Source organism: Lutra lutra, chromosome 3 (genome assembly GCF_902655055.1).
Source record: "Lutra lutra chromosome 3, mLutLut1.2, whole genome shotgun sequence".
Classification (NCBI taxonomy): domain Eukaryota; kingdom Metazoa; phylum Chordata; class Mammalia; order Carnivora; family Mustelidae; genus Lutra; species Lutra lutra.
In genome coordinates this window covers 191,433,697-191,460,703 of record NC_062280.1, presented here as the reverse complement: position 1 = coordinate 191,460,703, position 27,007 = coordinate 191,433,697, and the positions used below count along the sequence as shown (strand labels likewise).

Here is a 27,007-nt window from a genome sequence, read left to right as displayed (position 1 = left end):
AGTTTTCCTGGCTGTGCAAAGAGAACTAGGTTAAGTGCTCGCCTGCCGCCCCCCCCCCCCCGAATTGTGTGTGTGTGTGTGTGTGTGTGTGTGTGTATGCCTGTGTGCACTTTATAGCTGAGGCCCACAGAAAGGCCATAGCTCCTATTTGCACGTCCTGCCCTAGACAACACCCCACAGGCACCCATGTCCGCATCTCAGCTCTGTCGCAGTGGGGGGCGGGAAGTGGCGGCTCCAACACAGCAACTCCCTCTGCCGTGCGGGGTGGCGTGACTCCAGGCGCGAAGGGACTGGCCATGCTTGAACCTAACCAGGTCCTGTCTCCTTCCCGCCCGCCCCCAGTGGCCATGTACCGAGAACCGTCTTTGCATGACGTCGGCGAAACGGTCCCGAAGGCCGGGGTGACGCCCAGTAAAAGCACAAGCGCGTCGGCAATAATGAATGGCGGCAAACCAGTCAACAAAAGTAAGACGACATAGCCAGATCCTCACAGGTGTTGTGACTGACCCGCCCTGAGCGCGGTGGAGCGGTTTATCCTTTGCCAGACATTCCTGCGCCCGTGGCCGGGCAGCGGCCGCAAGGAAGCCGAGGCCCGCTCTCGGCCGTCCCGAACTTCTTGGTTGCAAGCGGATAAACCTCCACCTGCGGCGCCCCCAGAACAAGAAGACACCTGGATAACCAGCTAAACTCAGACCATGGAATGCCCTACCAGATATGGAATGCCTTTTTAATCTCTTTTCTGTGACTGTGACGGTTCATGAGAATGACATACTTCACAAGTACACTCGACACCTTGCCTGCTGACAGCTACCCATAATCCTTTTTGAGTCCTGTTTCAGCGACATCCATGTGTTTAAGTTCGATTTTGTAGCACACGAATACTACTGAGTAATTTCTAGTTAGACGCTGTAAACCCGTGCTATTATGGATTTCTCTTCTCCCCGTTTTTCTAGGGCTGCTCGCTCTACTGTCCGTGACCTTTCGCAGGGACTGTATTCCTCTAAACCTTCAGTGTGGCACTTGGCCTAGTTTGGAGAGCGATCAGGGAATCGGGAAGCCTCCTAAACCTGTCATTACAAATTGCACCTATAAAGATTAAGAGTGTTGTCTCCGGCTCCCACTATCGATTAAACACACTTAGATGCTCTATCCAGTAGCGGAGACTGGGCTCCTGAGGTCGGCGCTACCGGGGTGAGAAATGGGTCAAACACAGTCCGGGGGGAAGCTCTCTACGATACGTGTTTGACATCCCCCCATAGTTTCTTTGTGTGTGTGTGTGTTTTATACATATCACAAGCTTACTGGTAATGGTAACATTTGCCTTGCCCAGCGAGCAAGACCCACTGGTTTTTGAGAAAGTGGGTCCAAAGAACTCTGTAGGCCTTGTAGGCCTGATTAAGGTTCATTTTTCATCTACTGATCCTCATTATTTGGGAAAAAAGGAAAAAAAAATTCAATAATTACAACCTACAAGAATTGCGCTACCTAAATCCATTTCCCGTATAATCCTACCTGTTTTTAATGAACCGAACTGAATGCCCTCCCCGGTTTTGGCTGCGTCCCACTCACACTCAGCAGAGCATGGGCAAGACGGCTGTTGTGTTCTTTTCTGCAGCAGCAATGCAAACGTTAGTTATAAATTAGACTTTAATATTTTTGGTGTTTAATGACAAGTTTTTAAACTGGACATATTAGGAAAAACTATTTTTTTTAGCTCAGCATGCTGAGTCCCGGTACTGTGTATCTCACCACTCCATTCCTGTCACTCAGCTTCTCGGGGCCCCGGTTGCCCAGTGGCTGGGGTGAGGTGCCTTGCCATGAGCTCAGAATGCAGTCTGTTGAATTCTTCTGGATTAAATTCAAGGCAGACCAACACGTTCAAACATCAGATTTTGGGTCCACTCCACTGATTTTCTTTTGTTTTCTTTTGCTTTCTTAATTTCCTTATGCCTAAGTCCGAGCTTAGGGAAGACAACTGCTAAGAAAGACCACGAGTCGTTGAGGGCACAGGGAAGAAACCATGCAAAACGTCCGCTATGGGATGTAAAGCGTTTCGAAATGTGGAATACGAAACTGTTTGGAAATATATTTGTTAACTCTGTGTATACTTAATAAAATTCAGTGTTTCCTACTCAGAAGAGTTAACTGAGATCAGAATGAACCTCATTTATAGAAAACTATACGTGGGATCATGTATTGGCCTCTTATGATTATTTCCCCGTGGAAGGCTGACCCAGTCGCCATGCCCCCCTGCCCCTTCTCCTTCCCTCCTCTGCACTGTATTTCCTGGGAAATTATTTTGCCACTGCGTTCCTAAGTCTCCATGACAGCCCTTACCCGGCATTTAAAAATTTTGGCCTGCTTAGCTGATTAAAGATTTAGTATAAATTTAACTGTTTATGCTTACTTCATTTTCATATTGGATTTCATTTTAATAAATAAAAAGTTAGCATACGTTTGAGTAGATTCATTGTCAATAATGCTAAAGTACGAATACAACAAAATGATTCCTTCAACCATTTTTGATTTCTTGTGACACCATTTTAAAGCTTATCATTTTCAACAGGATGAGTTAAAATCCATTAGATGAATTTCACAAGCCAGTTATTAGAGAAGACATGTATTCTATAATCTGTGGCAAACCGAATTATTTAATTTGACATTCCAATTAGATGGGCTTCATGACACTGCTTGCCCCAATGCGCGTGCACGCGCGCACACACACGCACACACACCAAACAACCCCACCTATTTTTTTCTGGTAATCAGCCCTATATGCTATTCCCCCCAACTCCCCCCACCCCGCAAGCCTGTTTATTGGTTAAAATTAAGACAAGATTTATTTTTGTAAATGACTGAGATTTATGTCAATGTGCACCTCTGTTTTGTTTTTTATATGAGTTGTCTCCAAGGGCATTTATCCCTATGAATGGATGTCAAATACTTTCTTCTAATACATGTTTAGACATATTGCTGACGGGTCCTTGTTATTTGTAAATTAGATGGTTTCCTTTGTGTCTGGTCTCACCTGTTGCATGGGACGAGGACAGCACCGATGAAATGCATGTAGTAGGACCTGTGTATCAAGAACTGTTGGTATGTACTATTCAATTTACATGCAAAGAGTCTGTCTGCATTGTATAGTTTCTGTGTTTAATACCATTTGTTGTATTCACAAATACAACATACTGAATAAAATATTGATATGAAGGCATATTACAAAACATCAAACAACTTTATGTAACAAAATGGCATTGCTTCACCCACAAATATAGAGAAATGTCATGTAAATAAGTTGGTACACTCAATGTCCCCCTTTACCATGCCAAAGAAAATTTTAGCTCTTTGATGATACCTCTCTTGCTATTTTTCTGGGATAAGACGCCACCATTTTTCCCCTCAAAAATTAAGTTTGCTGTTATTAAGCAAGTGCAATCTGTCATCATTGATGTTCTGTATAGTAAATCTGATGGAATTCATTTGTATCACAGACCGTGTGTTTTGTACCTCCATGTACATATGTCAATTGCATCGAGTCTCTCTAATGTCACATTCCTTTTGCATGCATATCTGGTAGGGGAGGATTATTTCTACTGATCTGTTGCGGTAGCTGATTGCTTCACCCATCCCTCCGCAATGCTCGGGAATGTTCGTTGTTTTGATTTTCCAGGGGACACCACTTTTATTTTCTTTTGAGTTTGCTTTCTAAAATGTTCGGCTCCCACTTTACTTGGAAAAAATTATAGAAGAGAAGCAGATGGTGCATCCTATGTAAAGAGTAAAATGGTACTGAGCAACATTTCATTGCAAATCCTGCAGAATTTAGAAATTTTTGCCCTAAACGTTTGCCTGCCCTGAGTGTTTGGGGATAGGAGGAGGTTTTAGGAGCTCCACAGTGGGCCGACGACACTCTTGCTGCAGACCTGATTGTTTACCTCTTGGAGGGTAAGCAGAGTGAGTATTTTTAACACACCTGACCAGTTGCTCAATTAAGGCCTAAGCCACTAAAACAGAGGTTTTCAAGATGAACAATGTTAGATTTGGTTTTCTTTCAGAAAACAGAACAACAAAACTTCTTGTTGCTGAAGTTAGACACGTAGCACTTCATTTAAGGTCTTATTTCTAACGTTACAGGGAAAATGAATGTTTGAAGGAGAGATCAGATTGACTAAGAAATCCGTTTTAGAAGGAAATAAAATAACCAAAACCTATTTTCAATTGTGTTTCAGAAGAAGACTATTTCCAGGGAAAGCAATTGGCTAAATGCAGACATGTCAACATCCAGACACAAACTGTGTTACTTTGGAGTAAAACACATTTCCTAGCTGGAGTTTCTTAGATTACGAGGGGGCACACAAGGCCTGTTGACTCTTGGATACCGAGTAGGGCTTCCGAGTTTTGGTAGTGAGTCTTGTAAACAAAGGCTGAGTTGCGATTTGTTTTTAATTTTTTTCTCGGTTTTCTCTCATTTGGTCTGATCTTGATGTATGCTGGCAGAGACTGTGTTTGCTTTTGAAGTGGCGGAGGCCATTCCTTTCAAGGTGCTGCAGGAATCTAGGTTAGCTCAAGGGGTCCAGGGAGAAAATGGGGTATAATTCTTATCCTCTTGGGTCTTAGGACGTTAGTTGAATTTTATTGAAAAGTCCTTGCGGAAGAATTCCTCAGTAATGGTTTGCCAACAAGCAGGGTGAGTGCCAACACCAGCTGCAAATGTGTCTCCTCCTTCCCAACTCACTTTAATCTTCACATGAACTCGAACAAGCCAACAAGCTTCGCACGTTCACCCTTCTCCTATTACAAGTTTCTTCCTGCCCTGCCTTTTTTTGAAGGAGGGAGTTTTTTTTTTTTTAACTTAGTAATGGAATTAAAAGTCAAAATACAAAATCACATCAAAGAAGGGTAAGATTTACGTCTTTACGTGTAACTATATTTTATTTTTTTCCAGCTTAAACATGTAAATTAAATAACTTCTTAATAGGTCTATTGATGATTGCATTGCTAGAGTCAAAATCATATACATGCATATGAAATATTATAGCAGACAGAAAGAAGTAAAAAGAAACTATTTCTGTTTTAAAAGAAAAATATTCATTAGTGATTAGGTACCAAGTGACTTACGCTGTAACTCAGTTTCCGTTCAATAATTTGTAGCTAAATGAACCCAGAAGACAGCTGTCATACATTTTCAGCCCTGTCAAAAAACTTGAACAAATCACATTTCGAACTTCCTAGTATAATAATTTCTCCAACTCAAAACTTCTTTTGTAAAATACCTAAATGCTGAGGACACCTTTCTTCTATGAAAACATAAAAAGAGAAGCCCTTTCGTTGTCGTTGTTAACAAAAGGGATAAAAAAACGTAGAGAACCTCAAGAAAAATAAGGCGCACTTGGGATTGCAGGATAAGACAAAGGAAATTAAGGGCGGCTTCAGGGGAGCTCAGGTTGGCAAAATGCTGCTTGGCTGGGAGCCAAATTGAGCACAGTCTGTTTTTGTAAAAATGCCCATGAGCGCCAAATGAGTTTGCTTTCTGTTTTCCCTTTTATAGTTTTAAAATATTAAAAACAAACAAACAGAGAAGAAATCCAACTTCTTCTTAGACTGTGTGGCCCACAAGGTCTAAAATATTTACTCTGGTCCTTTATAGTTCTGCAGGAGGGGAAGTCAAAGGTGGTTTGTGTTATGATGGCGAGATAATGAAGGGAATTTGGATGATAGTACATCATCAAGTCATCAAAAATGTGACTGAACAATTACAACAGGTTTGTTTGAGGCTTAAAATGATTAAATAGAGAAGAGGAAAGAATATATTCTATATTATTTCTCAACTGCTTCTATTTCCCTCATTTTACAAAACCGATATATCAACGGACATACTCAACAATAGAGATACAACTAATATGGCTGCACTCCATAATCTCAGGATAGAGATAACAATTTTATAACTCTATTAAAATATGAGAACACTATCAGTACTATAAAAGTCAGCATCAGATAAACTTTCTCTTAAATAATTTTCAATATTAAATTTTTAAGTAACTTGGCAAATGCACATTTTCCTTATTTTTGGTGACTTGACTTACAAAGTCCAAGCCATGACTCTAGAATATTTACATCATTAAGTAAAATTTCCAAGTAAAAATTTTCATCTTAATGCGGAAAAATGGTTTTGTTACATTATTCTAGGATTTTACAAAATATAATTCACATTTAGAAAAAAAAGTGGGTTTTTTTTAGCTCCAAATAATTAAAGGTTGCCTAAACTAATGTGTGTAAGTAGATTTAACTGTAAATATGTAAGGGAAGTCCTAATTATTGTACATTTTCATAATTCAATGTGAATTTCATACAGAGCAAAATTTCACCATTAAGAAAATAAACATTTTGTTCCTATTGCTGAGTGAATATTTGTAATTTCTACTTAAGACATTTCTAGATTTTTTTTTTATCCTTTGAGCTTTGAGACTGGTATCATTTGATCACAGTATCTCTTCCTGACTTCTCTGCATGACCCTACTATTGCAGTAAATAATGTGTCCTTAGATATAAGAGTTTTTTAAGGGAAACAAATGCATATTCTAAGCCTATCCTAGGCCCAATTAGATATTATCTTTTTAAAAGGCAAGTTACCACGGAATAATTTAAATAGTGAAAAATCAGAGTCCTTGTACACCTACCCCTGCCCAGTTTAAAAAGGGATCTAGGAACAGAAGATGCCCTGAATACCCATTCGTTCTGTGTTGTTGTTTATCAGCAGTAGGCAAATATATATCGACACAGATTGTAAGCAACTTACATCGTTAGCTATTAAAAATGTCAAATTCTATACTTTTCATACCTCCTTCCTAAGAGAATCTTCTTTTGTGAGTTTAAAGTGAGACCAGATGAATGACTTACTGGCTAAAACTGACCAGTCTTTTTCTTTGAAAAGCACTAATGATCGGCCATCTGCCCGCCCCCCCGCCCCGCCTCCCCTTGCCTCCCCCCTACCCCACCCCCAACACCCCCCAACCCCAGTCATTGTCCCTTATGTTTGTTTGTCTTTATTGTCCCCCCCACGGAAATGCTGAGTGACAGGGAATCCTGAAAAAAATATGACTGATGGATTTATGTGAGGGTATTTCCTGAGATTCTCATGTGGTCTTTTTGTGAGGGATATGCATGTCTACCGGCCATGGAACTCAACGTTTCTCAGCTCCAGCACTATGGATGCTTGGAGTCTGCTAACTTCTTGTTGCGGGGGCCGTCCTGTACCCCCGAGGAGGGTTAGCAGCCTCTCTGGCCTCTACCCACTCAAGGCCTGTTCCACGGCCTCCCACCCCACCCAGTGTGACAACTGAAATTGTCTGTAGATGTTGCCAACTGTTTTCCAGGTGGCACCGTCACCCTTGTTGAGAACCACTGATGTAAATTCTGGAAGAGAATTTCTTTCTGGCATTATTTACATCAGACTTTGCTTAACTCATTTTTTAATAGGTACCCAGACGTCATGCAGGCATTCAGAAATAGAAAAACATAACAATCGTCTGTTTGACCTGTCCTAGTGGTGATTATACATGGTTTCCTTCGCATTTACATTGTTCTAATGGCCTAGAAAAGTAAGACTCCAGTCGTCTCCCGTGTAGTTGTTAAGGATACTCCGTGCCAAGCCATATTTCGCATGCATTTCCGTTCCACCCATCCCAGCACTCACAGTTCCCGCAGTTACAGATTCCATTCCCTGCAAGAAAATACACGAGGGGGGAGGTGTCATCATCATGACCGAAATGCACCAGGTGAAAATACGTTCTTATCTCCCCCAGCCGCTCAGAATCAAAGCCATTCCACTCATCCTCTGCAGCTGCCTTACTTGTAGCTTCTTAAACAGCTACGGGGAATCTGATCTTTCAAACGACTGCTGGCCTCCACTTAGTGCCACCAGCTGGGTAGTGTCCGCCAGTAGTGACCACCCTGTTCCATTCCAGCTCAGCCTCATCTCCATCTCTATCTCCCCCGGACCTTGTTTAAGTGCATGCATTTTATAAGCCGTTCTCGGGACTGGATCATCAGGAGAGCAGCAGCGACCACGCGGCCCGGGGCGGCGCCCTGTGGCAGGTGCTGTCTTTCTCCCGAACGGGGGTGCAGAACGAGCCCGGCGGGTCATACTGCACCTGTGCAAATGAGGCCGTCGTGCTTGTCACAGTCCCTGTCGTCACAGTCACAGAGTTCTCCCGAAATGTACCACTCTTCTGCGGAGCAAATGCACTTTCCACAGTGGCAAGAACCTGAAATCACAAAGGGCACGACTCGCTGTCACCACACAACTAAAGGCTTCTGTCTAGAATAGGACACCCTCAACGCACAGACATCAGGCTTCTCAAAACCCATCTTCCCAAGATACAAGTTTATCGAAGAGCCTGTTGCTCAGAGGGGAGCTTTACTTAGTGCAATTCATAAAGGTCAACCAGGAAAGGCTTCGTTATGGATCTAGACAGTTGCAATTAGCCTTGAGCAAATGTTCCATGACCCAGTCTGGCTGAAATGTCAGCAAGAGCAGAATGTGCTGATTCTTATAGATGGCCTTCCAAAAAAGTGTTCAAAAACAGATTTGTTCTCTCTCTCTCAATCTCTCTCTTTTTTTTCCCCTGAGTTGAATCATGTTTTAAAAGTGTCTGCTCTTTAAGGGACCTGAACGGTAAGTTCTATTAAATAAGGATGCATTTTATAATTAAAATTACTATTAAATTATTGGGCTTCTACTTTTGGATTTTCTGAAAGGAGGGACACACCTGCATATTGGGTGGCTCGTTAAAGTTCTCCAAATGCGCACACGACCACTCGTGGGCGTCTGACTTACGGGATCTCACCTTGGGGGATCCCTTACCATGATCAAGGACAGCTCTAATCTCCCCTCAAAAGCTGATCGATCTTCTAGGAGGCTCTGCGTCTAACCACCTTCTTCATTACTTCCCCCCTTTGCCCTCTTTTTATTTCCTACCAGTAAGAAACTTCCACTTCTGTTATTAAGATATCTTGGTGTCCTGAAAAACAATTTTATGAACGGTGTATTTAAAAGGAGAGAAAACATACGAATTAAATGGTCTCACAAAGAGAAGAAAGTTCTCTTGGTCTACCCGCCCTTACACGATAGGCTCAAAAACCGTCCCATGGCAAAATGACTCCTATAGAGGCAGTAAAGACAACTTTAAAATTCAAAAAGAAACACACACAAAAAGGACTTCCCTTTCCTCCTATGTTCTCAGCTTGGTTTTTCCTTCCCAATGTGATTTCCTTTTACTAAATGAGGGCTATCACTTAATGTTTCAGGTCAAAAATCACCGTAAGAGAATGTGAAGTAGAAAAAAGTATTTTGATATATTTAACACAATTCCAGACTTGCTAAGTTCAAAATGGAGTGGGGTGGGGGGCGGGGACCGATCATTAATTTGTGTCTCTGTGAAACACAGTGATTGAAGAATGAGTTAGCAAGCTGGGAGATAAAAGTGTTTGGAGAAAGGAATTGATATTTATCACAGATATCATGAAAGGATTCATATAAATGGGCCCCACGCCTCTGGCAATTTTTGGTATTTTATACGGAAACTGGCATGTGCATTTAGCTACGAGAATCCCCAGTGGCCAAATTAAATGTGGTACACGCCTTGCCACACTTCTCACGGTGACAGAGTAGTCAGAATTAGTGAGAGGCTGACAACTGTGTTTACACTGATCAACTCCTTGCTTAACCACAGCACGATTTCATTTAGTCTTGGCTGTTTTCCTGAGGGTCTGGGATGGTCTGCACACTCTTGAGCACAAGCTAGAAACTATCCCTTCCGCGGACTGGCAGGTTGCACAGGACCCAGGAGCCGAGCCTCCTGGTCATCCCTGGGGGATGGTGGCTCCTTCTTGGCCACATCCCGGTAGAGAGCTTTGTTAGTTCAGAAGCATATTTCTCTTAAAGACTTTCTTTCAATTATCTTAGGCCCAGAAATGTTCAACATACAACGACTCACTTAGCAGATGGGTAACGATGTATCCACCACAAAGAAAACCTGGGGGCATTTTATTGACTTTTCATGGCAATTTCCTCAAAAGGCACCATAGCTACGGCCTTCTCTCCACAACTAGAGGAAGATTAATTATTTGAAGAATTTGACTGGTTTTAGTTGTTTCTAAAATGGTGCCTCCCTTACATTGCAAAATTAGTTCTGCAAAGCAGCAGAAGCAAATGACTTTATGCGTCCACGATATTCGTCTATCACGCCTAGGATATCTTTTTTTATTTTGTCATAATTCACGAAAAGCTCTCACATTTCACATTAAACTGATCCCCTGGCTCTGAAACTATTCTGATCTCTGCTCTAGCTTCTGAAATGCTCGCTTCAGGCCATATCAATGTATTTTCCTAAAACTGATAAGCTCAGCTAAAGTTAATACGGTGCACACTGATAGACCATTTGACAAGTACATTCCAGTTCCCAGAGTCTACTAGTTACTGAAATACTTAGAAAGAGAAATGCGGATTGATTTTTGTGTGCGCTGTGAAAACGAGCTTTTCTTGGTCAGCATCTTTCCCAGCTGTGTTGCTCCTTTCCTGTTTGTCAATTCTCAGCGTATCCCAGAGGTCGGGGATTCTTCTAGGGCTTGTGAAACGAGTGGCCTCGCATGTACTAACACAGTGGGAGAGTTATGAGGACCTCTTATAGCCTTTGTCATAGAGCGCTCTGGCTGTTTCCATCGATAACTAGAGGCCAGACTGCCTGTCTCTGCAAAGGGGAAAATTGAGGGAGAGGATTCTGTTGGACACACACAGGCCACATGACTGCCAAGAAGTGACCAACTGTTTTGTTCAGCTGGCTGGGACCCACTCACACCCATGAGACCAGTCCTGCCACCGGGAGAAGCTGGAGCATTTTGGCAAGACCTCTCAGGTAGTAGGCTCAGGACCCCACATCACTAACCCATTTATTTTCTTTCTCAGTATCACGGCCCCCAAGAAGGCTCCCATCTCCCTTCTGTGCTTCTTACTGGCTTCCATTCCTGGGGAACCAGCCGCATTTTCTCATGTGTCTTCAAATGAACTTAAGAAGGGGAAAGAAATGAGATTCTTCTGCCTTCTTCAAAGATGAGAAAATGGAAGCACAGACAGGATAAGGGAATTGCCCAGGGCCACGTGAGCCAGAAACAACAGTTATCCCAAGATTTCAGTCTGACTCAGTCTGTTCTTCTATCTTCCTACCTATCCATAATGCCCCTCATAGGAAAAACGTCCATGGAGTTTCAAAAGATGAGTTGTGTGTTCTCACAGCTCTGATGAGATAGCCACATCGGGGGAAGCAACTAGAACACTGGGCTAAAGCTGGTGTTTGAGGTGCAGCTGGTGCCCTTTCCCTTTCCTGGGGGTGACGAGCAGGGGTGGAGCAGAGGGGACGACAGGTGGGTGAGCATGAGCAACATGACTTCCATGGCTGATACGGAACTCGCAAGTATCCTTGGGAGAGTTTAAGGAGACACCAATGACACACAACTAGAGTCACTGTCACACAACAGCAGCTTTAAGAGTATTACAGGTGATGACCTGGATCTAAGTTGAAGTTATGATGGGAAAAAGGTCATTGGGTACTCTTGGATCCATAAAAATAAACCCCAAACAAACAGCCTATGAATTATATCACGTATTCTGCAACAGTGGCTAAACTCAGGGGAGACCTGGCTCTAAGCTCAACCCTCTGGCTCTTCACAGAAACGACATGAGACTGAGGGCAAGGCGCCTCCGGTAGCTGTCCCATTACTAAAGTTCGACTTTCTTTTTCTTTCATCAAGCCTGACAAAATGCTGCAACCCGACATCCCAGCAGGCACGTCTCATTATTGTATTAACTACTCCATCTGTTATGAAGGTCACAACAATGTATCTTGTTTTAACTTTTTCTATGGAGTGATTTATTGTCTTGGCTATCAATTTGTAAAGAAATAAAACGCTATTTCTTCATCGTCTCCTGAGGTGACAACTTTATTCACAGCTCACGGGAAGCACATGTTCCAGACTTGTCTTGATGGTGGAAATGCTAAGGGGGCGGTCTGGGCCGTCACCGGGCAGCCATGTCACCTCAGGCTTACTGCTCATGCCCGTCCCATGTTTGGAGAAAGAGAAAGCCTCCAACTTCCTCTGTGATCATCAGGGGGAAGGGTTTTCATTTGTAAATCTGGCAAAGAGTATATGGAATTCTGGCAAGTCCATGAGATGGAGAAATACATGGCCCTGGTCAAGGCCCCTCTACATCGCCACCATGTTAGGAGACCATTAGTCTACTCCTGGACTACTTTTTCAGTGGTTCTTGGGGTGAGGGTGGAGTGGCACCTTCCATGGGGACAGGAATAATGGCTGCCCCTCGTTCTCCTCTGTACCTATAGTTTCATGATCTCAGTTTTAGCCCCTTTCTTCCTGTATAATCCAGCATGGAGCTCTCCAGAACAGGAGAGAAAGCCGCAGCCAGCTGCTGCCACCAGTAGGAAGGCCCGTCATCACCACAACACCAGCATCAAAAAGTGCAGCCTCCAGGCATCTTTCACATTCTCTTCTGAGTTTAACGACTCTAAAACTCTCTACTCAATGAAGGATAAACCTCTTAGACAAACAGGCTTTCAACCCTTCATTGATGTCTGGATATATTTCCATCACCCAAAGCAAACAATTTGAAAAGGCATTAACTAGAGAGAGATCTCCTTGTTCTGTTTTGTTTTGAGGAAATGCCTCTGGGTCCATATTTAGTCAACCTATTCTTTTTGCATTTTCTGCATTTACGATGCTGAAAAATAGAGACTCCCCTCAGGAAGTCGTGGCTTTAAGAAGAACGTTCATTTCTTCAAAAGAAACAACTCCTCTTTGTATGAAATTCAGTGGAGGAAACGACAGATCGGTGTTTGCTGTGTGGGTGAGCAAGGCTTTGTGCTTTCTGCCTATAAATGCAGCTGGACCCAACTTAGCCACGGCCTGCTCGTGGATTGTGTTAAGGATTCCTCAGTGCTTCTTGTAAATGTAAATTCACACACGCATGCCCGTGCGCGCCCGAAGTGACTGATTTTTAAAGTAAACTAATGTTAAGAGCACACTAATGTTTTCAAGTGACAGAAAATCCTCATTTTCTGTAGAGCGTCTGTGAAAAGTTACTATCCTTATTCCAACAATGATGCCATTACGGAAAACCAACTAAAAAAAGTTGGAAAACCAACTAAAAAAAAAAAAATCGAAGCTTTAGGGTTCTGCCTTTGGAGCTGTACTCAGAAAGAAGAAATCTAATTCAGGTAAGGCTAATCATTCTCACCCTTTGGTTATTTGCAGGACGCTGCCTTCTGATCTGATAACGTTTCTTTTTTCCCCCCATCTGCTTCCTCTGGAAGGGTTAATTCCACTCCCATCTTCTTTTCTGCTTCCTTTGTTAATCTCCTCCTCCACAATTCCTTCCCCCTTTCAGGCTCTCCCAACAGAGCTTGATCCTAAAGCAAGTGTTTCCAGGCGTTGAGAGCCCCTGACGGACAGACTGGTGCTAGATTCATCTGGGAGTTGGAGTGAGAACGGACTGAGTAAGAGAACACGCAGGGAACAAAGTGGTTGCTTGAAACTCAGCTAATTGCCACCTGCCGGCTACCGTTACGGCCTCCCCGGGCAGAGCATGGGAAACACAGAGTCTCAAAGCCAGCATTCCTGGAAACCAAGGACCAGCACAGTTGTCTGTTGAAATTGAGCAGGTTTCAATTTTCTGCCTTCCTCTTGGCATCACACGGGGTCACAGCATTCCACCGGATTTTATCTTCGCAGTTAAGCCAAAAAGCTTCTCTGAGCCTGAGGGCGGAGGCCTTCGGTGGTAGGTAAAGGAACAGCCCCTGAAGCCTCCGTCGTCCCTCCCCAGCCATTCACTGGGCTTCACTGGGGCAAACAGTGCAGTTTCACCTCCAGCTGTGCCTTGTCTGAAAAGGAGCTGGGCCGGTGTTGGACAAGGAGACCTCTGTGTTGAAGACGGACCATGGACATGCTGTACCATCTAGTCTCATGAAGGGTGGCTCCCAAACGTTACTGAGAATCTGGTGAACTTCCAGAGCCTTCCTGGTGTTTTCCTAGGCACTAGCAAGGAGGAACGTGACAGACTTCTAGATGAGCCCATATGCACCATGAGGACAGGATTTTCAAGTCCCTCAAGAATTTGCACAGAAACATAAACATCAAGGTGCCTGAAATTTAATCTGTCAGTGTTCTTTCTCAGAAAAAAAGAAAAGAAAAATCTGTTCTGCTTTTTCTGGACAGGATTGCTATTCTTCTAGAATTTATTTCTGTAGTAAATGTTTGATTGGGATGGTGGCTCCTAGTCAATCAACTTGTGAATTATAAAAACATTGCAGCCTTAATTTTTATTATATATTAGATTACACATGTTTGGTTGGAAAATGGGTGATTTTTAGGCCAAAGAAAATGACGATGCCAAAACTTTTAGACCCATAGACTCTTCCTTTTTTTATGAAACAAAATCTTTAGTTTCCCTTACCTCCTTCTCTCACCTTCACCGCTCCCCTCCCCCACGCACCCATCTACATCACCCAGATTCGGACAGTTCAGAAACTTGCAATCACTTTTCTGCAGTTCTGGGCTGCGTTGTTCTCACAGATGAATTCAACAGTTACCCCTCTGCCTTTTGGGGGGGGTGGGGTTCATTCACTGCCCATTGTATTTGCTGTCTTTTCTTTTTCATGCAATTATTAATTACCCGTCACTCAGCCACGGTGATGGCTCAGGACCTTCTCGCAGGAAGTCCTTTCCACCCATTTCCTTGTCTTAGACTCTTCCCTACCCGCCCTTCGTGTTGGTTAACTTTGAAATCAAGTCTGGTAAAGCAGAGGGCAGCGTGGTTCTCATTCCTGCAAAGGGACGCGCTGCCGCACAAACCCTGTGTCAGAACAGGGACCAGGTCCAAGCTCCGGCAGAGACACTCACCCTTCCCCGAGCACAATATGCCATCTGCTGATTCACACAGGCTCTTGCTTTGCTCCTCCGTCATGTTGCACTTGCGCGGGTGCTGGCAGAGCGTCCCGAACCAGCCTCTCTCACACACGCAGCGACCGCAGGAGCACGTTCCGTGACCTGCGAAGCAACCGCGGGGGGTAAGGGAGGGGGTGAGAAGGGGAGATGGGAAAATATCCAGCGGACTCGCAGTTCTTCAGAAAGAAATACCTAAACCATAAGACCCCATTTCCTATCAAGCAAACATGCCTTCCTTCCTACAGAGTCAATTTGACATGTGATTGTTTAAGAGAACTTCACAATCGAGTTCCAGATTAACCTGCGACATTTGAACATAGCACAGGAGATGGTCTAAGAAAGAAAGGAAGCTTGAAATAAATTAAAATGGAATTGTATCGTCTTTCCTTAATACAAGCCACTTCCTCATTTGCATTTTTATCAGCACGAAGTCTTAGTGTGCTTCCTGGTGGCGCACACCCGTGACATCCAGACTAACTTGCAAGGCTAGTCACGTTCCTGTGGCTTGCTGAATTCATTGATTGCCCTCCTATTGTTTACTAATAAAAAACAAAAGGCTAACTTCCATAGGAATGGCATTATGTTACTTTATCTGTGTACCCTTCCCTTAATAAGAACAGATGTAATTAGGTCAATTTGGTGTACAGATGTTAACAACAGCATAAGGCTTAGATGCATATCTTTGACTTTATTTTCCCCCTTTTGTTTTTGTCATTGCTTCCTCTTCCTGGGGAATATCTGTTTTTTGGTCTATGTATCACACTGTATTTAAGAAAGTCACACACCAGCATAAAGTCCATCTAATTGCTTGCCACCAACATCCCATTACATTGTCTCATCTTCTACTTTAATTTCTTATTTTCAACCAAATGCTTCCTTCTTTTACCTGTATGCACATTACCTTACAACCAGATCTCTTCAAGCAGAACAACCAAAAAACTATTTGTTGGGTAAAATTTTAGTGACGATGAGCAGAGCAGTTTGCTGGGCACCAGGGGACACGAAATCCAGCATCACAGACATGATAGGTAGCTTTAAATGATGCATAATTTAAAGGTATACAGTTGGCATTCATGGGCAGTTTCTTCTTGAGAAGTTTCTCCTAGAATGGTCTTCATGACCTGGGATCCTCCTCCTTCCAACACTTCTCCTGTGTCTAGTTTTCTACCTTTTTTTTTCCTGACCCAATTAATGCGAGTGTTCCCTGATTGTCTATTCTTAGTCGTCTTTTATCTCTCCATAATCTCTCTTTTGAAAACTTCATAAATCACAGGCTTTCAGGTAACGGCAATGATCACAGAACTATATCACCAGCCTCTAAATTTCTCCTAACGTCCACTCCCATGCCTGCACACTTTGTATCCTACTAGCATCCAAACCGGCTCTTCTGGACCCGCATCTACGGCTGTCCTTCCCACAGCTGCTCTTCCCAGGGTCCATTTCTTTTAATGGTGCAACTAGCCTTCCAGCCATCCAGCTCAAACTATCTGAATCACACTTGAATCTCTTATATCCCTCTTCTAAAGAGTTACCAGAATCTATTGAAACTACCTCCAAAATGTCCACCTGTGTCACCATCATCAACTTTTGAGAGACCGTCTAGCAGGTCTTTCTCCAACAGTTGTGCTCCCCATTTCCCATAGCATGACTTCACTCACATAGAGCCTTGATGGCCAGCCCTGTAAGACTCCCCAGTGCTTATGGGATGAAGTTCACCTACATAGCCTTGCTTACATTTGGGCTGCTGAAACACACCCCTGCCCTACTTTTCCAATCTCTCTCTCTTCTCTTCTCTCCTTTCAGATACTTCTTGACTTAAACAGATCTATTCCTTGTTCTGCATACATTTCCCCAGCTCGCTGAGATAGAAATTCATGCTCCCCACCTTACATAGCCTGGTCATAATAGTTTCCAAAGCTCGGGGAAAGTGACTAAACTTCAGTGAAGATTTTTCTAATAATCCCAAGTGAAGTGCATCCTCTCCTCTGAATGTCTATACTACCTTATTTTTCACCTCTGTTGGGAACTTTTTCTTGCACTTTGTGGTATCTAGTTATGTATCAAAGAAACCCATTACTTGACGGTGAATTCCCTGAGAGTAGGAATCAGAGTGCCCAGCACACCGCCTTAGACACAGTGGATCCTCAAAAAAAAAAAAAAAAATGCTTGTAGATTGAATTTTTTTTTAAGATTTTATTTATTTATTTGACAGAGAGAGAGCACGAGAACACAAGCAGGAGGAGCAGCAGGCAGAGGAAGAGGGAGCAGCAGGCTCCCAGCTGACAGGGAGCCCAATGTGGGGTTTGATCCCAGAACCCCGGGATCATGACCTGAGCCAAAGGCAGCCGCTTAACCAACTGAGCCACTGAGGTGCCCCTGAAATCTTTTTTTTTTTTTTTTGACAAAACCTCCTTTTCATTTTTCACCCACAAATCCCAGCTGAGAACCATAAGCCGAATCAAAGGCATGTTTATAGGTCCTCTGCTTAATTCATTGTCACTGAAGGGCAACGGACAGTTCCTGGATGGCTCTGTTTTATTTTTGTGTTCGGTAGGGTAGAAGGAAGTTAGAGAATCAGTGACCCCTAAGAGCTACCTACACAAAAAATAGTTATTAAATTGACTACATCTTTACTTTCCCAATAAAACAAAAGTCCACTTAAAGTGAGGTCTATTTAAGATGTTAAAAAAAACTGTCCATCTTTGGAGGCTGATAATCTGGGATACAAAAAATAATAATGAGCTTCTGTGCACCAGTGGCATCCAGCTCAGGACTTTCCAAATGGGTCTTACTGACCCTGGGCTAGTGAGAATTTCCATCAATTTGACATAATTGGAATCATTTAATCTCTATTGCAGTGAAAGCCATTCTCCCTTTAACTTAAGATATCATTGAGAATAACTAAATGGCTCCTCACAGCAAGTAATTTAATATAAAATTTATATTCAAGGAAATAGGAGATTGTTTTACATTTATTAGCTCATTCATCACATCCTTCCACAAAATTAGGTTGGCATCTAGCCCAGACAATGATCAAAATGCATTGGTATTTAAATGTTTTTCTTTACCATTGGCATGGCTCTTCTTTACTTCAAGTTTTTAAAAAATCTTTTGATACAATCTTTTTAAAATAAATTTTAATGACATAGGCATCCATTCGAGAAACTACTGTGCACCAGGCATCGTACTAGCTCTACTGTCATGCTTCTTATAGTCGACGAAGGTGCAAAACAAGGACACAAATACACTTGAGGTGTGGGAGAACTAAAGAGGGCGCTAGTATATTCGACAATGAGAACAATGTTAACTGGAGTAGTCAGAGAAGAAGAGCTCTGTGACATTCAAGGGATAAGAAGCCAAGATAGCCAATGTTCTAGGAAAGCTAATGAAAAGTTCCTGGAATAAGAAAGAGCTTGGCATCTTATAGGCAGTGAAAAAAGGTCACTGTGTTCAAAGAAAATTGAGTAAGAAAAAATGGAATAAATAACAAAGCCAGAGAAATATTCAGGAATGAGAACATAGGAAATTGTCTGTTCTTGGTAAGGAGTTTCAATTTTATTCTAGGAAGAATGGGAAATTGTAGAGGGTGTTATGCAACCGAGTGATATGATATGATTTACAATTTGCAATTCAGCTTAACAGCTGGGTGGGAGAGATTAAGGTATGTTGGGAGGCAATGAGTATGGGGAAAGTGAGAGAGTTGCAGTTGTCCAAGTGGAAGGTGACAGAGGTGGAGGCCCAAATGAGGAGAGTCGACAGAGGGGGTGGTGCCTATAGGACTTGGCATTGGATTGGACGTAATGAGTGAGAAAGGACTAGTTTCCTAGCTAGGAAAATATAAATAATGATCTGTTTGTTAGATATGGAAGCTGCAGAAGGGCACGGTTGAGAGGAGAAAATCAGCTCTGCTTTGAAGCTCATGTGTCTGAGATGCTCTTAAGACTATCAGGTAGAAGGCACCACGGTGGCTCAGTCATTAAGCATCTGTGTTTGGCTCAGGTCATGATCCCAGGATCCTGGGATCAAGCTCCACATGAGGCTCTCTACCCAGTGGAAAGCCTGCTTCTCCTGCTCCCACTCCCCCTGCTTGTGTTCTCTCGCTGTGTCTTGCTCTCAAATAAATAAATAATTTTTTTTTAAGACAACCAAGTAGATAGGTCATATAAGAGGCTGACACATGTCTGATGCTCACGGGTTAGAGCTAGATTATATATGCTGGAATTTCTAAAAATTGATAGTATTTGGAACATTTGGGAGTGAATGAGCCCACCTAGGGAGAAATAAATCTTGGGGAACTCCAGTATTTAGGGCTCAGGTAGAAGAGAAGAAGATGGACAGGTAAGAACATGTAGTAAAGAATGAAACAATTTTATAAAATGACGAGGTTATTCCATAAAGGTGGTCTACTGAGTAGAATGTTCCTGAAAATTGGTTAAAAACAAACAAACAAACAAACAAAAAACCCAAAACAAAACAACAACAACAACAAAAAACAACATAAGAGCATAAGAGTAGTTTCAATTAGGGACACCTGGGTGGTTCAGTCCCTTAAGCATCTGCATTTGGATCAGATCATGACCCCAGCGTCCTGGGATTGAGTTCTGCATTGGGCTCCTTGCTCAGTGGGGAGCTGCTTCTCCCTCTGCCTGCCACTCCCCCTACTTGTGCTCTCTGGCAAATAAATAAATAAAATCTTAAAAAAAAAAAAAAGTAGTTTCACTCAGCTTTTGCCAGACCAACTCTGTCACTTAGGTCTATGAATGAAACACCCAGGGGTGGCACTTATTGTAGCCCAATGCATGTGTACCATTCAGTAAGAACGTGTCTGCTGGGAGGCAGAAACCATAGCGATAAGTTATCTTCGTATAATAAGTATAAACAGATCATTCTAGAGTGAACCTGAGAAACAGCCAGCCTAATGAGCCATCTGAAGTACACTAAATCGGCCTTCACTTGACTTCCAAGTCTTCTCACCGGTGAGTAATTTTCCATTTGATTTTCACTTCCAGAGCCACTCACCTCTCCCAGATACTTAGCTCTGTGCATCTGGTATCCCCGTCCTCACTCTTTCTTCCTATTTGTTTCCCTTCCCCCACACCAAAATATTCACCAAGGAAGCTCCAGACCTGTGTTGCCCAATGTATTAGTCACTAGTCACACATGATGATTATTTGAATGTATTAAAATTAAGTAAAATTTTAAGTGCAGTGTCTCAGGTGCCCCAGTCACATATCAAGTGCCTGAAAGCTCTGTGGAGTCAGTGGCTCCTGAGTAAAAGCAGATGAAGCAGACACATTCCCGTTATCTTTGAAAATTCTGTTGGACAGGGCTGCTCTAGACAAAGACCATTTCCAATGGAATTCACCGGTTCTGAGACACATTTCTTTAAAACACTGCAATGATGTTTCTCAATTAGGAAACTGACCTATGAATGGATCTAATTGTCTCAGACACTACATATTGCCTGCCCAATATTCTTTTTCCCTTGTTAATATTGGGGTGGGCACTCATTTTTTTTCAGGGAGGTGATAATCTGCCCATCTGAAAATGTTTGAATACCCAGGCTCCTTTGGATCTAAGACACAGCTCTAACAAATGAGATACAAGAGAAAATCTTTTGGGTGAGGTTTCCAGGAAAGCTACTATCGTCCAAAGAAAATGAGACACACTCGACCAGCATGTGTCCTCTGCTGTTTGCCCTTTTCCCTTTTCTCTCCCCTTTTTCTTCCCTAGAAGATGGATATACTGGAGGCTTTCTAGGAGAACGACAGTAAAAGTCATGCTGGAAGGTCGGAAGTGAAGACAGAGGTGTACGGGACATTGATGGCTCTCGGGTAGACCCCTCACCATCCATCCCTGGAGTGACAACCTGCAGATATATTTCTGTGATTTACCTGCAGTTCTGACTGGTACACTTAGGAACTCAGAAAAGAGGACTGTGATGTCATCTGGAAACAATCCCCCTGCTACCCAAGCTAAGAGAGGCTTGGCTTGAGTCTGTGGTTGGAGACCTTTGTCAAGGTCAGCAATCCAGCAACACCTGGGGGTCACTATCCTCATATCCTCAGGCTGCATGTGCTCCTTCAATTTGCAGCTATGAACTAAAGAACTCCCAGAAGAAATGTGAGCTGATTGTGTAATTAAGAGGTGGATCTTCATTATCCTTTCTTGTTTCTTCAATTGGACCCATGGGCAGTAGCTATTCCAGGAACACAGAGGAAAGAAGAACAGCAATGAGCAGACCATTTCTTATTCCTGTCCTGGGTAAATGGAGGGCAGGAGGGAGGTCTCTGGTTAAGTTTCTATTAGCCTAAAACAATTAAACACACACGAGCCAACATGTGGATATATTTTCTTCATGAAATTAAATTAAAATTGTATACATGCTTAAAATTGTATACCACTGAAAAGTGAGTGATTCTTAGGATTATCCCTCTGGACAGAGCATGTTTTTTTCAGTAGTGACTTATTTCATTAAAAAAATCCATGCACTTGCAGATCACATACAGTTTTCATTGGTAATAAAGATGTCTTGAGAAGGTCTGCATGTGGTCTATGATCATTGCACGTGACTCACCAATAACTTAATTAAAGTAAGAAGGGTCTTACCTCATACCGATTTTCTGTTTGCCAGTCATTTTCATGACTCATTTTCAGGATGTAATTTTGGTGTAATCAAACCCGAACTGCCTAGAATTATGTAATTACTTACATTCACCTTGAGGTACAATTACCAAGTTACCCCCACCCACTAGAAATGGTAAATCATCTTCAGCGTTACTCTTAGGAGGAGATAAGTAGGGCTAGTTATTGTTTCTCATGTGCCTGCTCATTTGGTAGGCTTATGGATGCGTTTGCTTTCACTCAGTCCTTGTTTGCTGAAATACTCAGGCAAGCCCTGTACGGCTCTCTGGCCACACGCTGGCTCATCTCTCCAGGTGAAAGACCACGCAAACTATGGTTCCGTGTCTGGTGGTGAACAGGGAAAATGACCTACGTGAGTGACTCTCAGTCTTGCTCGCCTCCAAAGCCATGCCAGGTGGAGGATATGAGTTTCACTCACTCATACTAGTAAGATTGTTAACCCCTGGCTGCCACGTGAGGGGGGCACTAAATGCTTTCCATAAAGAGCTCCCACTCCTCCTAGACACAGAACTGATGATTCATACGACGCCAACTTTTATTCTTACCACCCACAGCTAATGCTTTAAGATATCCAAGACAGATGCATTGTTTTGTCCTCTTCCGAAGACGGACATTCAATCTTTTGGTTCCCGTTACATGCAGAAGATGTGCACGGATGCCTACTTGGCTGGCAGTCGCAGGCACGTTTCATTCCTTATGTCTCCTTCTCACCATAAAGAAAACTGGTGGGTGTTATATCCTTTCCACACACATGGGTGTATCAAGGCAGAGACCAAAGAACCTGTGTAAGTTACTACAGCTAGTAGGAAATGGAGCCAGGATCCAAACCCTGGTCTGTCCGAACAGGAGCTTCTCATTCATCTTGCTGTATGGCTCTGCTCACTCAGCTTATAAAAAAAAATGACTTCTAATCACTTAAATCTTTTCTGAAGGAATACAGCAGAGTGCACCCACACCCACACACACCATAGAATGTGAACTTCCTCTAGAAAAAATATCAAAATACCCACAGAAGATTCATAAGCCAAGATGTTTTTAAAAAGTCCTATCCCTCAAAAAATATAGGAAAGAATACAACAAAATATCACCAGACATTATTTTTGAATGATAGATTTATGAGAAATTTTTATTTTGTCCTTTGTATTTTTCATTAATTTTTAGTTGTTTAATGTTAAAAAAATAAAAAATGTAGAATATTTTATAATGCCCAAACATCTAAAGATGAGCAAAATAAAATAGGTGAAGTGAAATAATGTACAATATAAATGATAAATGAATAGTGTAAAAAAAAGTCCCAAGGATGGATTCAAGAGCAGCTGAGAAAGAGCTCTGATGTAAGAAAATGAAACAAATGCATTCCTTCAACATAGCAAATATTTTTTCATCTCTGTGCCTTTGCTTAGCCCTCCCAGACCCAAAATGATCTGCACACCCAAGCTCCCCACAGCTAAATAGTAGCTGTTCAAGATTCAGGTCAAATGCACATTCCCACCTGAAGAATTCTCTGATTCCAAACTAGGATCTCTGTCTCTCTCTTTTTTTCCTCTGTCTCTTTCTCCCCTTATTTGTGACCTTGTTAATTTTCAATTTATTCAGAGAAAAAAAAAAAAACTTCTTGAGATCAATCCTTAACCTAAGTTTGAGGGTACAATAATGGGGGAAGGGGAAGCTCTTACTGCGCCCACGAGAAGGGTATAGATCTGAAGAAGAGAGACATATAAGAACACAGTGAAATGGGGAGATAGTATGATGAAGGTATTGCAGTATGGAGGAAGTATAAAAGAATTTCAGAAAGGCTGACTAAAGGAGGTAATTTGGAGGACGAATAGAAGGATGGAAAAATGGTGAGGTATTCAAGGAGAAGGGAAGGTAAGGAATACAATGCCGGGTAAAAGGGACAAAATCATAGCACATCTAAATTTCTCCATCTCCATGGCCTTCTATGAAGAAATCATTTTTTAAAAATATGGAGACAACTGGCACCACAAAGCACTGTCTCCTCCATCCAAATACTCAAATCAGAAACTTACTTGGGACTCATCCTTGATTCTACCCCATCCTTCGCTCATTCCTTCATCATGGATTTCTGCAAATGCTGCTCATACTCCTGGGGCAGTGAGGACTCCACTAAGCCTTTTGGCTGACATTTGGCCCTAGTCTCCCTGGAGGGAAAAGAGGCTGGAACCACATCCTGGCAGGAGGACGGCACCAGGCTTTTCTCCCCATGCAAGTCCTTGCAGCCGTTTATGAGGATAACAGCTCAGTACAGTGGTATGGGAATTACCTTCTCTTCTGATAACACATCCCAGATCCCCGGAGATGGGATCCATATGGCACAGATGTTGAGGCTTCCCTAACCTATAGGAAGACTTAGGCCCTAAAGGAGCCCAAATCTCTCCTAATGATTCCCTAAGCAGAGTTCCCGGAAACCCCACCAGGGCACGGCATCTCCATCACACATTTATCGTTCAGCCATACTCCCTCCCAATCTAGTTGAAATTTATCAACCACAGATCAATATTACCAGGAGCAATGTTGTCTGGTAACATTGGCGTATACTGTCTTCATCTGTTCCCAGGGAACCAGAGCTAGGAGATTAACAGAGGGTCAGAGTCTCTTATAGTAAGGTAAGGGTTTTGTTAGCCTGTTGTCCGTATTGTTGGTAATCCCATCACCAACACATCCAAGTTTTCCATCTGTCCTGTCCTCTACCTAGCTGAACAACCTTCACCTCTCACCAGGACTGCTCTCCTAACATCCACACTCACCCACCAACCTCACCAGCACACTCCTCCAATGCCTACTTCACCCCACAGCCAGAGGTGCATTTTCAACATAGGGATCATATTACTGCCTTGTGTAAACCCCTTCTGTGGCTTCCGATCATCCTGTGAGTAAAATCTCAAGTCACCAACATGGTTTTTAAAACATGTCACACCCTTCTCCTGTTTGCTTTCCAATCTCCAACCATCCAGGGATTCTGGTTCTCAAATGTTCTTACAATATGTCACTCTGGCCTTCCCACAGATGCCTTGTACACACTGTTCTCTGTGACTTCTGTGTCACACCCACCACTGCACACAGCAGAGCTCTACCCATCCTGTTACCACCAAGTATGGTGGACATCATGTTCAGCTGATTAATATGTGCAAAGTGCATACTATGCCCCATATAGTGTTACCCAGATATGGAGAATTAGAGTCTGGGTTAAATCCCCTGATTCCGTATGTTCCCACTGAATGAGTGGCTCTGCTTTCAGCACATCTGGCTCAATGTCATTCCTTTGTCAACATCTGCCTTCCACCATGACTGTAAGCTCCAGCAGATTCCCCGCCGAATCTCCAGCGCCAGCAAAGAGTAGAGGCTCAATAAACAGTTGCTGAATCAATGAAGAAATAAATGATAACTTCAGATTCAACCAAACAGAAGCTGGAAGAATTTCCCAATGAAAATATTTAATTCGAATTTGAAAAAAAAAAGAGTCTGGAACTAAGGAGAACGGAGCTAAGAAACCATCTTGAGAGACTGACCTGAAGATGAATGTGGGAGAGGCTGGGACGGCACAAGGACAGCAAACAGCAGAAAGACATCCAGAAGCCATTTCAAGGGAAATACAAAGGTTTACGGGTGGGCTTAGGAAGAGGAACAAGGAAAAGAAATGAAGTGGTTAGAAGAGAAGTGGGAGAAGAAACAGGTGGGACTGGCGTTTCTGAGGCCCGGAGGGGAGACCAGTTCCTGGGGGTTTCAGAGTAATAACAACGCCTGTGTTTTATTCTGGTCATTTGGAATGAGTACTGAAAATCACCCAGGATTTGGGCAAGGAGGGTTTATCAGTAACCTCAGGGGGAGTCAGTTATGTGGAATGGCTGGAAGGTAGAGCAGCTTCCACGGGTTTAACATTGAACCAAAAGGAACACTGTAAGAACACAGGTCAGAGAGAATGGCATCAAGGAGGTGAAAAATACTGAGGGCCCCAGCAGGGCTTTACATGGAATAAATATGCAATGAGTATTTGCTGATTTAATTATTATTATGTGCTATGATAAGGTATTACTAAGTACGAAGAGGGGTTTTTCTTATGATAATAGATAATTGTAGATACACAGAAATACAGAAACGTTGGCAATGCATACCATGGCTTGGGGAAACCCCCCTGGCTGGTGTGTCTTCTTCACTGTGCTCTCCCACGCTTGGGGAAAATCTTTGAGAAGGTCCCCCAGAGAAGGTGCACTGCTGAGTAAGAACCACTGAAAATGCTTCTGAGACACACAGCGGCCACTTGGTTTCAGTAGCTCACTGTCAAGTGTGAGGAGAAAGCCTGCTTTACGCAAAGAGCGAACAGGAGGCGCGCCTGGGTGGCTCAGTGGGTTAAAGCCTCTGCCTTCAGCTCAGGTCATGATCTCAGGGTCCTGGGACCGAGCTCCACATCGGGCTCTCTGCTCAGTGGGGAGCCTGCCTCCCCCTCTCTCTGCCTGCCTCTCTGCCTACTTGTCTTAAAAAAAGTAGTCTTAAAGTCTTAAAAAAAAAAGTAAACGGGAAAACCTCATTCCATCTAAACCTGAACACCAGAAAGTCACAGCTTTGAATAAACTGTTGTTACAGAAGGAATTAATAAGCAAACATGGAACCCTGTTAACACATCCCATAGAGTTTACAGTAGTCCACAGCACAAAATTCTGCCTTTGTCATGTCTGTCAGTCTCTTTGTATGTATACACACCAGTGATAATATCTACATGTGTAGATATGTGTGTGTCACACATATGTACATCGTATGTTTACGATACTTATATGCTGGGTACTTCAGATGCATTAACTCATCTACTCTTACAACACCCTATTAGAGAGGTATATTATGACTATCATTTTATAGGTGAGAAATGGAGGTTATGGAAACTATCTCAAATACTATTAGTAAGTGGCCGAGCCAGGGTTGCGGGGGGCTCCCATCTGTAGTCTTAACTACTGTACTGTATTGTCATTTGTATTTCTAAGTATTAAAGCACATTTACATAAAGGTTCATGGAGGAATTTGTGATCTCATCATTTGGCTTAGTATGCTGTATACCTTAATCTTAAAGTTACTATAGATTCAAACATGTTAATTAATGGCATGTCTCTTACATTTTCTTTCCAGAGAACAGCTGAGATATAGATGAAATTCAAGGTTATAAGATCCAAGGCTTGAGTAATTCCTCCCTTAAAGTAGTGCTTGGAAAAGACACAAATTAAAATCACAGGACCTTTATTAGCTGGCCCAAAGAAATCACACTCTGAGCCCAAGTGCAAAACTATGGTGGGAGGGAATGTTCCCAGTGAGAACATGAATTACATCTGATTCTCATTATTTG

At 42.7% G+C, this 27,007-nt stretch overlaps 2 protein-coding genes across 5 annotated transcripts in view; one reads left to right on the top strand and one right to left on the bottom strand.

The window, feature by feature from the left end:
• FGF14 (fibroblast growth factor 14) overlaps positions 1-6,779 on the top strand; it is a 611,293-nt gene extending 604,514 nt beyond the window's left edge. For 2 of the 4 annotated variants that reach the window (XM_047720339.1, XM_047720338.1), the window contains exon 5: positions 343-6,779. In XM_047720339.1, coding sequence (XP_047576295.1) covers positions 343-479 — 137 coding nt within the window. In that variant the 3' untranslated portion in view covers positions 480-6,779. The remainder of the gene's footprint in view (positions 1-342) is intronic. The other 2 variants (XM_047720337.1, XM_047720341.1) reach the window with 1 other exon arrangement.
• A 233-nt stretch (positions 6,780-7,012) lies between these two features.
• ITGBL1 (integrin subunit beta like 1) overlaps positions 7,013-27,007 on the bottom strand; it is a 214,314-nt gene continuing 194,319 nt past the window's right edge. Inside the window, exons 9-11 of the mRNA XM_047720336.1 lie at positions 14,968-15,114; positions 8,151-8,264; positions 7,013-7,720 (exon numbers count right to left, since the gene is read on the bottom strand). Coding sequence (XP_047576292.1) covers positions 7,629-7,720; positions 8,151-8,264; positions 14,968-15,114 — 353 coding nt within the window. The 3' untranslated portion in view covers positions 7,013-7,628. The remainder of the gene's footprint in view (positions 7,721-8,150; positions 8,265-14,967; positions 15,115-27,007) is intronic.